We start from the raw sequence: 13,918 nt of genomic DNA, 5'->3' as shown, positions 1-13,918 counted from the left end.
CTTCTTCTGTTTGGCAGTTTTCCTTTTCCTCTGCACCTGAGTCCACTCACCTTCTAACTCAGAGTTGCTACTATTTGTAGTCCTTTACCTGTCCTCTATGTGCTCCTGATCTCGGTGAGATTGGGAATGCCTCCTGAAGTCACAGCGTCTAGACTTCTCTCCCCGATGGTGCAGTGAACTCTCAAGGTCATTTCCCCCTGTAGTCCGCTTTTTGCGCAGGAGTGCACCCATTCACTTCATCCCCCGTTCCAGGTAGGCCGGGGAAATCCACCTGAATGTGTGGAAGTGTTTAGAATGTTCTTCTTAAGCCAAAGCTTTGGATCTTCTCTTTATACCAAGATGACTAAGTGGTCCCTCTGTAAATGTATTTTCTGCCAATCCAACTCCTGTATTTTCTCATCATAAGAGTCTTCATGGTCAGAAGTACTCCCACTGGTATTTTGGATTTCTCAGGACACATTGGTCCAGCCACCTTCTTCTTGGTAAAGATGAATATTCATCAATATCTAATAAGGATTGGCCTTCTGGCTCAGTTGGGATAGGCCTGGGTGAGTCCAGCTGCCTCATGTTTCCCTGTTCTTGATAAGTGGTGTGCTTTTCCATACCCTTCCTGGTCAGGGTGCCTCAGTGCCTGTTTGCATTTTTCAATTTCACTTGTCAAACACTCACACCTGCTTCTCTCTGTCTTCATTTCCTGAGGTTATTCAGAGAGCTGACTTTTTAACTCTGAGACTAAGGGCTGTGTAGTTTCGAGCACCCTGCTTTGAACCATCACTCAAACTTTCATTTGCTGCAATTCATCCTGAAATGCTACATTTTCTTTTTGTGATTCCCATATGATGCGTGCATATTCCAGGCACTTGTCTTTCAAGAGATTGATCTCTTTCTCCGGCGCGCCGCTACAATTCGCTGCCTGTCACAGGTCAGCCTCTACTTGCTTCACACGCACCACAAGTTCCCTGTTTTCCTGTTTTCCTCTCTAATTCTGGTCAGCTCCTGATAGTTTGACAGTCTGATAGTCTGACAATTCCCTTTCTGCATCATGGTCTTTTACCAGCTGCAGATTCTGTTGCTTCAGGATATTTACATTCTGCCGCATGTCATCCAACTCCTGCTGAGAGTCCTTCTGTTTTGACCATTTTCCTTCTCTAATTGCCTGAGGGCCATAATGTCATTGAACAGCCCTCTATTATAAATAGTCTGATTATTTCCCTTATGTTGCAGTGTGCATACATTTTCCACACACTCTTTATGTGCATCATGCAGTGCAGAAAAATGCATTTCACCTTCTGCGCCCTTGTTGGTGTTTTGAGCTCATTTTTGAGTTGCTCAAAGCGACATTCTAGTTTTAATCCTGAGATGTGGCTCTGTTGTGCTTTATCTTCTGTTTAGGTTCTTGCTGGATCTCTTTCAAAACCACAGCCTGATTCGGCACACAGGCCTCACTCTTTTGGAATCGTTCTTCCACTAACTGTAAATAAAAGTACAAATGCGCTGTGAACTGAGCCATTTTAATCTGCTCATCACAGATTTGTTTGTATCACGTAAAAGTCTGTTATAACTTGATGTAATAGACCATTATCCTGTCAAATGTCAGCGCTTACAGATGTAACCTCCTGCATCATTCATGTTTGCCGAATGTCATGTTCTTTCTCCTTGCAAGCCCCTTTTAGGAATAATTTGGATAGGAGGTGCTTCCTGGCATCTCTAACTTCAATGGTGCAATAGCCTTTTTGCAATTTTTGTAGAATTTCCTTTGTGCAGGGGCAAAATCACCTTGTTCCTTCTTAATTTTCACTCCCAATGCCAAATCAAAAATCAATTCTTACTCAATCTTAATTTGCCACCTATACATCTCCTTGGAACTCAGGGTTCAAGTCTTCACAGCACTTTAACAAAACAAAGAAGACTTTCCCTCCACCTTTAATGCCATTACATCAAAATGGTCTGTCACCATGCACTTGTCATGAGTCAGATATAGCCAGCAAAATCCTGGCCACGAGCCCCCCAATTTGTAATGGTTTATTGAGAGGACACCCTCAACACAGGGAGATCCTTCGCTCCCCTAGCTAAGGGTCACTCAATAAACGGCTAATGTCAGTTCTTTTATTCAGCCCTTTCTCAGCCTCATATCATTCCCTTTGGATCCCTCCCCCTGAGCTACCAATGAGCCAAGAAACAGGTTGGTGAACAGGAAATGTATTTATTTATTTATTTATTTGAATTATAGGTAATCAAAATCACACTAAACTACACACACCCCCTTCTTTGTGGCTCACAATTAACTTCTTGTTACACAAATCTCACCAATGGGTTCAGAAAAGAACAAATCACAATGGTTTACTCTCTACAAATTTAATTTCAAGAAATCGTTAAACTGATCAATGAACAAAAACAATTATGTATAATGCTGATGTCGATTTTTCTGCACGCTTAAAAGACTGGCAGTTTAGGTTTACAAATGTGTGCAAATGCATATGGCAATTATTACTTCACCCACACTTGCGATTGAAAATAAACACAGGGTGATTGAGGGTGATTGAGCAGTTTATTTTTCAGACCCCCGCTCCCTACTTTGGTCTGTGTTGGGGAAGCTGGATAGTAAAAATTGTGATGATTTGAGAATTTTGGATTTGAGACGACCTCCATTTAAAGACTTGTGTTGGGGAAGCTGCCAGTTTAGTTTTTTTTTAGTTTAGGACAAAGACACCCCTCTTCCTGTGGAGTACTGTGCAAGAGTTGTCCCAAATAGGATTGGACAGTTACCCTTCTCTCTCCTCCAAAGCCATCCCCATTTGTTCTCTTGTCAAATTTTGGGCAAAAACTAGTTGTGTCAAAAACTTTGGGATTTAATAGTAACTGCCATAATATATATATATTTTCCAATTCAGTTTATCGGGGGGAATTTAATGAAACAGTCGGGTCCGCACCGTGTTGCACAGCCTTTTGGCAATTTTCTGCAGTTTTTACAAAAAGCATAATCTTTAAGAACATGCAATTTATTTCCCACATTCCTAATTTTATCCCTTACCAGCACACTAACTCTCACATTCGGGACAGGTTAAAAGCAGCCAGGAACACATGTTTACTTGCCGTTACAATTCCCTAAGTCACAGATGGATGCATTTTATATCAACAGAATCGCCTGGAAATGACCTAAAAAATGACCCATCAATCAAGAAAGTAGGACTCATGGTTTCTGAGAAAAGGCCTAAATGATATTAGTCCTTTTAAATTAATAGCACATCTTTGGCATATGCAAATTGGAGGCCTCCTGTCTCCAGTGCCATTTGCCTCTTTGGGCCAGTGTTTTTTAGTCTCTTTGTTTTTTGAGTTGTGGTGTGTAGATCGTAAATGGGGGATGCATTTGCTACACAAAGATCCCCCACTGCAGACATCTGGCATCCTGCCTTATCTGAAGGAGACCACCTTTTGATCTGGAAAGCTTCTATTTTCCTGTATTATTTTTTGTTCCAGAGTTCAGCCTTGATTATATAGCCTGTGAGTTCCCACCTCCCTCATACATTCCGGACATGCGCCAGATTTGGCCTGCTCAGATCTGCCCTTAGAGACAGCAGGTCTAGGGAAACTTGATTTTCGATACCCTCCGGGCCACATTTTATTGCACTAGTAAATAGTTGGGATGCAAGCCAGGCTTTCAGTGGGGAAGTCCTTTGTGAATTTTGCCCAGAGGCCCACCATTTGTCCTTGGCTGAAAGGAACCCACATACTGCATTTTCTAACATTAGCCTTGATTCCTTGTTACAGTGTGTTTTTAGGGCCCACTTTGCTGTTGCGCTGAAAGTACAGCGCTGTTTCTTTCAGTCATTAATAAAATACAATTTTTTCTGCTAAAAAGTGAGTCTGAATTGTCACAGTACACCACCTTTTGATGGATGGCAGTTTCAGTGAAAATGCTGCATTTATTGCTCAGACAGTAATGTGATGTGCTTTTCCAATCTGCACTTGGATTGCATTTTTGTTTGAACTTTCTCTGGATTTCCACTGCAGAAAGACACCCACATAGTTCGGGCCTACAGGAACTTTTCATGACAACAAAGTAGGCTTTTCTTTTCACGTTTCTGCTGGTATTTTGCTTGTGAAGCACAATATACATTACCTTTTGTCCACACCATGTCTTTTCCCTGACATCTTTATGTTGGCAGGGGAGCATTTTACTCATGTCTAGCTTTAACTTGCAAACACACATGAAAAGCCGTTTTGGTGTCTGTGTTTAAAAATCCTATTTTTCATGTGACAGGGACCTTTGAATTTCTTCTGCCTTTGTGAATTACAATTCTGCTTTTTCTGTGGTAATGACAGGTAGGCCTTTTACACATGACCCTTTAGTTCAGTTGGTTTGGGGGCATTTCATTACACCCTACATCGTACAACTTACTGAAAATATAGACCAACATGCATACTCATTGTTTTTACATTGTATGATTTCACATGTTCGTATTGATATTGTTTGCGCGTCTTAATTAAAAGTTGCATGATTTCTTTCAGAAAAAGTTAGCTAAACATACAACTGCGACTGGGGACCTCTGTGATGAGAACACAGAGGCAACGGCTGAATACGACAAAGATGGTTATTCAAACAGGCACGAACCACGAAGAGTAAAAATATTTGATGGAGGGTAAGTATTAGTTCCATGTGCTTTGTGGGAAATATATTCTCCTGTTAAATGTCACTTTTTCAATACACAGAAGTCTGTATGCTGGCCCTGGCTGCCTCGGGAAACCCCTTGAAGGAAAGAGGCATTTGCAAATGTTTTCCGTGAATTAAGTAAAATGCTTTTCTTTGGTATACAAGAATGTTATTATAGGTCTTTTTGTGACATGTTTTGTTACTTTGTATTTGCAACATTGTCACTTTTTAGTAAGGCCTGTAAAGATTATCTACGTCATATATTTACTTTTCTGGTGATTTGTTTTATGAAGAAATATCCCTGATCAAATAATCCCGACCACAAAAAGCTGACCCCAAAATCAGGGACAAGAAACAGGCTGTTGTCTCACTGTTCTCATTCCAATACGCATAACCCTCACTACATAGATATCTATAATCAAATGTAAGCAAATATTCAAGACAAAAGGTGATCTTCAAATATCTGTGCCTACTTGAAACAAAATATCAAAATAACAAATAACTTATAAGAAACAATTCAATAATATGGAGAAAATTATTCTATTGTGCGCTTAACCTACTGTGTCTAATAAGAAAAAAAGTAAGTTCCTGATAACTCGCACAGTAATTTCTAAATTATGTTCATTAAAAGTGACCTGTTGTGTTGCAAATATATGGTGATCTGAGCAAACAGTTTTACATCTACACTGTGGACAAGGCTTTTGGAAATTGGTGAAATAGGATATTACCTCCAGGTAGAATCTTTTTTTCTGGGGAGCAAAAACACCTAGATTTATTAAATTGTCACACAAGTGGGAGATTATGAAAATTAAATTGAATAATAAACAAATTAGTTTTATTTGACATTGGGAGTCCTCTTAAGGCATAATCCTTCTACTTCTGTGCAATATAATTGGGAAAAATGGCATTGGTTATTTAAATGTATATTCTTTTCCTCGAGCTGAAGGGGAGAAACCAACCTCCTTTCCTATTCCACTTAATGAGTAGAACATTCTATTCAGGATTTCTAAATATAAACAATGTTTTTTACAGGTCAAGAAGATTGACAATACCTAGAAATCTGTGAAGCATGTTGTATACCACCTTTGCTAAACCTTATATAATTTGTTCCTTTGGTGGTTTGGCTCAATACAAGAACTTCCAAATATAAAGGTGGAAAACAACATTAAAAGGTTTGTTTAAAGTGTAGATGGAGGAGAGGGGTGTAGCAATAGGTGAGGAGAGGGGTATAGCGATAGTTGAGGGGTGTAGTGAGAGGTGACAAGGGGTAGCGAGAGGCGAGGGTGGGTGTGGCAAGAGGCGAGGAGAGAGGGGTGTAGCGGGGAGAGAGAGGTGTAACGAGAGGCGAGGAAAGGGGCCTAGTGAGATGTGAGGAGAGGGGTGTAGCGAGAGGAGTTGGGTATAGCGAGAGGTGAGGAGAGGGGTGTAGTGAGAGGTGAGGAGAGGGGTGCAGCGATAGGTGAGGAGAAGGGTGTCACGTGAGAAGTGTGTCACGAGAGGTGAGGGGGATGAGTGTAGCAAGAGGAGAGGGGTGTAGCGAGAGGTGAGGGGAGGAGTGTAGCGAGAGGGCTGTAGTGAGAGGTGAGAGGAGTGTAGCGAGAGGAGAGGGGTGTAGCGAGAGGTGAGGAGAAGGGCATAGTGAGAGGTGAGATGGGTGTACCGAGAGGTGAGGAGAAGGGCATAGTGAGAGGTGAGATGGGTGTAGCGAGAGGTGAGGGGAGGAGTGTAGCGAGAGGTGAGGGGAGGAGTGTAGCGAGAGGAGAGGTGAGGAGAGGGGTGTAGCGAGAGGAGAGGGGTGTAGTGAGAGGAGAGGGGTATAGCGAGAGGTGTGAAGAGAGGGGTGTAGCGAGAGGTGTGAAGAGGGTTGTCATGAGAGGTGAGCAGAGAGGGTTGTTGCGAGAGATGAGCAGAGAGGCATGTTGCCAGTGGTGAAGAGGGGTGCGTCACGAGGAGTGTAGCGAGAGATCAAGAGAGGGGTGTGGCGACAGGTAAGAAGATGGCAAGGAGAAATATGAGAGAGGGGGTGTGTGCAGACCGAAGGGAGTTGGGAGAAAGAGAAGATGGTTGAAGAAAGGAAGGGAGATAGTAAAATCAGAGCGAGGAGTGAAAGGGAGCGACTTATCATGGGACTGAACCAGAGTATATGAGATTGCCACTTTTCCCATCAAGCCACATTGACAATCCTGCAGAGTGTTAGGATAGCGTAACTCTAGTAAATCCCCGGAGGCAGCAACATAGATGATGGCCTAAAGGCAACAGCCGTATTACTGGGTAGCTCTAGCTGGCACGGGTTTCCAATCACTAGCTGACAATGCCAGGATTAAGGGATGCCTGGGCTAGGAAGGTGGAAGTTCAAAGGCGATGAGAGGGATGCCCAATATTGTAAACCCCTTCTCCAGCCCGGTTCCTCACATTGAACATTTGCCTATCATAACATTGAACAACCAGAACATTGTAACATTGTAACATTGAATAATTGTTTAAAACATTTTCTTGATGCTTGAACTCTCTTGGAGACGGATTTCTTAAGGCCATCCGTCGCAATGCATTTACAGGATGCCTTTGCCCGTTATATATGCCAGAATTCTGCCAATGTCAAAACGTTTTCATGCTGACTGTGCTCACATACATCCATGCTGTTGGTACCAGTATATGCCATGATTTGCACACAAGGAGATATTCCTGTTTGCTTTGCCTGTAATGCCAGTAATGGTACTATAAGAAATCATGTCCATACGGGTTGTAACAAGATTTGCCACTTTGCCAGTTTCCCAAGGTACACAAAAACTCCTGTTGAATTTGCCCATAATCCCAGTACAAAAATGCCATGCCACTGTAAGAAAAAATACTTGCTGCACCAATGGAGACCAGCATCCCCACGTATGAACACTCGTGTTTGCTTTACCCATAATGAGTGTTAAAGTCCATGCCACAAAAAAAGAATGCCCATACTTACTGTACCGATGTTGGCCAGTACGCCCATCTAAGAACACTCATGTTTGCTTTTCCAATAATGCCAGTAGAAATGACATGCATTCCTCTGTAAGTAAACTCGTCCATACTCACTGCACCGATGTTGGTCAGTAGGCCCAGGTAAGAAACCTCATATTTTCTTTGCCATAATGGGAGTAAAATGCTATGCCCACTATAAAAAAACCTGCCCAAAGTAGATTCCCCAATTTATCCCACCACCACTCAGAGGCTTGCTCTCCAGCTCACACTCAGACACGGGTATGTACATACACAGTGCTTCTCATTCATACTCGCAGCACACACATATAACATGCACACTGCTTCTCATTCACACACACACAACCATACAACATAACATACTGTCTTCACTAGTCACATGTGCACACATTCAGAGGTAAACAGACACAGCCCCTTGATGTACAATCATACATACATGCACAGACATACAGAAGGCATCCACAAAGGGTATTTAATTATCTACTCAGGTCCAGACCAGATGCTGCCACATATGCTGATAAGGAGGCTTTCTGGTTTCTGTGCAAATGGGAATGCAGGAGAACCACCTGGTTTCTGACATGCACAGTGGAGTTCGAGCACCATCCCAGGCCACCTTAAGGTGCAGGAAGGTGGAGGAGAGCCCCCTATATGCATTTGGCCCTGCATGGCCCACGAGGCATGTGCAGCTGGAGTATCATACTGTAATAGAGAAACCACATGTCCTTATAGAGCCAGCCCATAGTGCGTACTCGACTGCTGATCCAGCTAATGACAAGCTTAGTGTTTTTCCTTTGGGCTGGCTGGCTTTGCCGGGTTCCTCTACAATGGCCAGTGAATCAGTGCCCCACCACCCATTATAGAGGAGCTGCCATTGCGTAGACATTTGTATTTATGCTGATATAGGGTCAGGCATTTCCCAGGGGTGACCATCAACCAGTTTTGCATGCTGTGAGCAATTGTCTCCATGTAAATTTGTCAGGTTTTGTCAGTCGTTTCAAAGATGACCTTTGAAGCCCTAAGATGACAGTCTTTGGGTCCGCCTATATGGGGTATGCTAAGACTCCTGTTTGTGCCTTTTGGCACATATTTCTAGAAATTTCTAAATTAGGACAGGACCACCAGGTGTGTTGGTCCTACCTTGTCCATCCACAATCTCTCCACAATGCGCTGCAGTTGCTTCGGTATGTCTGGTGCAGTGTACTGCCAAGACATACCATCTAGATTCCATAGTTTGTGTGTGTATATATATATATATATATATATATATATATATATATATTTCTGAGGCTTGTGGAATCTGCTTAGATCACATGCTGTGCATAGGCCGACATCTAGTGAAAGCTGCAGAGTATTACAGTTATTGTTTTCGAAACTCAAAAAGGGATGTCGACAGGGTGTGCCAGTAATACTATTCCTAGTGTGACGTCCACTGTACCCGTGATCCCTCACGTGTCGAGGTCCCTCAGATTGTTTTTTTCCGCCATACTAGACGGACGCATATAGCGGAGTTCCTTTCGGCGATAAGCCATTGAATTTGTATAATTTTCTTTCTATCCTTTTTCGACTGCCGTAACACCACGCTTAGGAAAGAGAAAGAATACTGTCGTCGGAGACCATCGCGACGGACCGTACGCCTTGGAAGGCCGCCCCGGGCCTCAGCCTAGACAGTAGGGAGAGAGGGGGAGGCCATTGTTGGGAGGCCATTTTAGAATGCATATTCTCCACTTCCAACACTTTGTTCGCCCAGCTGCCATCCCCTTTACCCAGAATTATTGAAAACACTCCATTTAAATTTTGCCCTAAGTGCAACCGTAAATTCCTCTGGGTGGACAAACATTTAGTTTGCAACTTGTGTCTCCCGACAGACCACGTCGAAACGTCTTGTCGATTGTGCAGGCTCTTCAAGCCTAAGATGTTGAAGGACCGTTCCACTAAGCGCGGGGCCCACTTTGCCAGGCAACTCAAGGCCATGGAGGTAGAAGGAGCCTTCAGCGATGGCAGCGATGCCGCACTTTCGAATGGCGAGGGCACCGGAGTAGCTTCAGCTACCCAAGCGCAGGCCCCCGACCCCATAGGACAGGCCGTCGGCCATGTTGTGGGGATTACACCCAGTGGCGGGAGCACTTAAAAAGCACACACCACAAAACACATAAGCCCCAGTCGACAGTCGACAGATGAGTCGAATACTCGACAACGTTCGACACCCCGTGAACGGTCCACCGAGTCCCGGTCCTCTGGGCAATCTCGTTCAAGATCGCCACACGGCAGGGCTAAGACGGCAAGGGTGTCGCACAAAAAACACCTTCCGAAGGTCGTTCGTCTGCGGACAAAACCTCGGCCTCCACACCCAAAGTTTGACGTTCTTCATCTAGTAAAACGGCAGGCCCCAAAAAGTCTGTTACACACTCCTCTGGGCCCCAGGGTGGGGAAAACACCATAAGAAATCCTCTAAAACCCCTCACAGGGATAAGCGCCCTGCTAGGGACAGGTTTTCACAAAAGGGAATTTTATCCAAGCCCATAGAGAAACCTAAAGACTCTAGGCCAAAGCTTATACCTCCAACTAATGAAGACATGGGTATTCCCGACACAATAATCCCAAATTCAAAGGAATGGTCTTAACAGGATATCGACAGAGTTATGCGAAGAATGACCTTTATGGCAAATTTCTTTGAAAAAAATCCAGATTACCTTCACAGCTTTCAGACCACCCCTCCCACCTCAGCCTCTTCTGGCTCTCAACCCCCTACCAAGAGGGCTTGTTCTGAGGTCCCCGATCAGTTCAGAATTATAGATCTATATGACCCTGAAATAGATCCAGAATACCAGGATGATCTTTCATTTGTGGAAACACCTAACCCTCAAATTATTGATGAGGACACAGACAGACTTTATTATGAGGACGATTAGGACCCAGACCAGGAGGCAAACATGTATTCCATAGATTCTCCTATTAATCAGGACCCTCCAGTGGTAGATTTCCCTGTAGACAATCAACCCCTCCTCAACGAAGTCTTAACCAAAGCGGCAGAACATTTCCACATTGACACACAGGAGGTACAGGAGGACAGAGACTTCGCTGAACAATTGTTGGGAGACAAAAAGACAGTAGGGCAGTTTATCCCACTGCTAAAATCTTTGCAATTTAGAATCCAACCTTCTTTGGAGGCACCAAATCTCACACGGGCCGTTAACCTGCATGTGGAAAAACTGTTCAGGCCTGCACCTTCAGATCCCCTATACATAACAGGCCATTTAAAACCAGACTCTTTGGTGGTTACCACCACACAAAAGAGAGCAGGCACACCCCTTGCTTCCTCCGAGACTCCTCCGGATAAGGAGAGCAAGAAAATATATGCAATGGCCAGAAAAGTAGCCTCTTCTGCAGCCTACCAGACAAGAATTGCGTATAATGCTACACTTTTGGCAAGTTACAACTGCCATAATAATAATAATAATAATAATAATAATTTAGCATTTATATAGTGCTACGAACCCTCAGGTATCTGAGCGCTGCTTATTATTACCCACAGTGTGCGGTGCTCATAAGTGGGAGGAGGTTTCCGCGTTACTCTCATCCGCACCTGAGCCACTTAAATCTCAATTAGCTCAGGTGGCAGCAGACGAAGAGCTGTGTCTACTTGTCTCCTCAAGCCAAATTATGACGCGGCAGGCAATACAGGGAGAGGTATCGCAGAGGGCACTATTATAAAGAGGCACGCATGGCTTTGCCAATCAGGCTTCAGGCCAGAAACACAGGCCACCTTAATTAATATTGCCAGTGGAACCTGATGTGCTCTTCGGCAAGGCCTGTAGAAGACACACTTAAGACAGCAAAGGATGACTATGACCCTCTAAAGTCCTTAGGTCAGCTCACGAACAAGCCCACGGGGCTAAGATGTAACAGCAATTTTCACTGCTTCCGGGGCCAAAATTCTCAGAGGGGATCCGGATGCAACCAAGGCCAAGGTTCCTATGGCAACAACCAAGGACAAACCTTTCAGGGCTAACCACGAGGACAACGTAGTGGTCGTGGTAATCTGGACAGGGGCCCAGCTCGAGGTGGCACCCCACCTCAGAGCAAGTGACATTCCGCTCCAGGTACCCTCCCATGCATCTCCAGTAGGAGGATGCATTTCCAACTTCACCCACGCATGGGAGTGTATCACCTCGGACAGATGGGTGCTGTCCACAGTAGCAGGGGGCTACTGCATAGAACTTCTTAAACGTCCTCACGATCACCCCCGAGACAAAAGGTCCACTCAGAGGAACATCAGCAGATCCTTCTAGAAGAAATAACAGCGCTTCTATTAAAGGACGCCATAGAAGTGGTCCCAGCCAACCAGGTAAACAGGGGTATTTATTCAACTTACTTCCTTCCTTGTGCCAAAAAAAAATAGATTTGAGGCCTGCAAACAAGTACGTCAAGCCACAAAAGTTCTGCATGACTATGCTACAAGAGGTAATTCCGCTTCTAAAAAAGGGGCATTACATGGCAACACTGGATATGAAAGATGCCTATTTTCATATTTCAATGTTCCCAGCGCACAGAAGATTCTTGCGTTTCAAGATAGCAAACCAGCACTACCAATTCAAGGTGCTGCCCTTTGGAATAGCCTCGGCTCCAAAGGTATTCACCAAGGTACTGGCGGTGGTGGCAGCGCACCTGTGCAGGGAGGCAATCCCAGTGTACCTTTACTTGGACGACTGGCTCATAACAGGGGAATCACCTCTGATTTGCAGACAAAACATCCAAACTACTATCAACCTCCTCTTCCAATTGCGCTTCTCAATCAACGAGAAAAAATCAAGCCTAGTGCCAAGCACTTCCAAACAGTTCCTAGGAGCTATCATAAACACAGAGGTAGGATTGGTCTTTCCCTCAGAGGAGAGAATAAAGAATTTGTTACTGCAAATACCACATTATCAGGCCGGCCGCCAGATAAGGGTGCGCAAAGCAATGCGTTTAATTGGCATGATGGCATCTTGCATATACCTGGTTCCTCACGCGCACCTGCGCATGCGTCCAATACAGGAGTGGTTGGCGAAACAATGGTCTTAGGAAAGCGGTCAGTGGGACGATCTAGTGGTTTCGCCAACACTGGTACAAAATATTCGCTGGTGGACGAGAGAAAACCTGACGAAGGGGAAACCCTTCTACGACCCACATTTACAAGCAGTGGTCACAACGGACGCCTCAATGGCAGGGTGGGGGGCTCACAACCTTCATCACAGAGCCCAGGGTCTGTGGTCTCACACTGCAGCTCAGAACCACATCAATGTGCTGGAACTTCTGACAGTATTGAAAGCTCTCCAGGCTTTCGAACCCCATTTAACAAACCTGTCGGTGGAGATCCTGACGGACAGCACCACAGCAATGTTTTATATCAACAAACAGGGCGGTACGTGCTCTCCAAATCTATCCAGACTTGCACAAGCAATCTGGAAATGGGCACTCAGACGGAAAATGTTCCTGTCATCACAACATGTTCCAGGGGAACTCAACGCTCTAGCAGACTCATTGAGCAGAGATCCCCTACCAGAGGAACACGAGTGGCGTCTATACGAAGAAGTCGTAGGACACCTCTTCTCTCAATGGGGTTTTCCGACTATAGGCCTATCCGCCGCAAGTGAAAACTGTCAATGCCCAGACTTCGTGTCCAGGTTCCCCCAGTCAGGCTCCAAGGGGGACGCCCTATGGATGAACTGGTCAGGGAAGTTTGCTTACGATTTTCCCCTGACTCCTCTCATGAGGAAGGTGGTGAACAAGTTACACAAGGAACCAATGACGCTGATCCTTGTTGCTCCTATGTGGGCAAGACAGCCGTGGTATCCACATCTGCGCAGACTGGCGATGTGCAAACCCATCAAACTCCTGTGCCAGTACAACCTGCTCACCCAGCACAGAGGACAATCAGTGCACCCACAACCACACTCTATGAACTTGGCAGCATGGCTCCTGAAGTCATAGAGTTCGGACATCTCAATCTGCAGCAGAGATGTATGGATATCTTAAAAGAATCAAGAAAACTGAGCACAAGGCACTGTTACTATGATAAATGGAAACGATTCGTAATTTGCTGCCAGAATAAGCAAATCAGCCCCGTTGATTGTACTCCTTCTAATATTCCACTTACTGGATGCAGGCTTAGTGTTTAACTCACTAAAGGTACACCTAGCCGCTTTGTCAGCCTACACCACTTCCCATAACAAGGTCTCATGGTGGAAGGTACCAGTCATCAAAGCATTTATGGAAGGGGTAAAGAGGCTCCACCCTCCAATTTCTAACCCACTGCCA

At 44.7% G+C, this 13,918-nt stretch overlaps 1 protein-coding gene across 2 annotated transcripts in view; it reads left to right on the top strand.

Annotated features, from left to right (window-relative positions):
* Window positions 1-13,918, top strand: part of HIVEP1 (HIVEP zinc finger 1) — a 1,356,272-nt gene that overhangs the window by 856,777 nt on the left and 485,577 nt on the right. For both annotated transcript variants that reach the window (XM_069620429.1, XM_069620430.1), the window contains exon 5: window positions 4,510-4,640. In XM_069620429.1, the coding sequence (XP_069476530.1) occupies window positions 4,510-4,640 (131 nt within the window). The remainder of the gene's footprint in view (window positions 1-4,509; window positions 4,641-13,918) is intronic.

This window comes from Ambystoma mexicanum, chromosome 5q (genome assembly GCF_040938575.1).
Source record: "Ambystoma mexicanum isolate Mex_15411 chromosome 5q, UKY_AmexF1_1, whole genome shotgun sequence".
Taxonomy (NCBI): domain Eukaryota; kingdom Metazoa; phylum Chordata; class Amphibia; order Caudata; family Ambystomatidae; genus Ambystoma; species Ambystoma mexicanum.
Note: the sequence above shows the minus strand (reverse complement) of the source record. Positions and strands in the feature narration are given on the sequence as shown.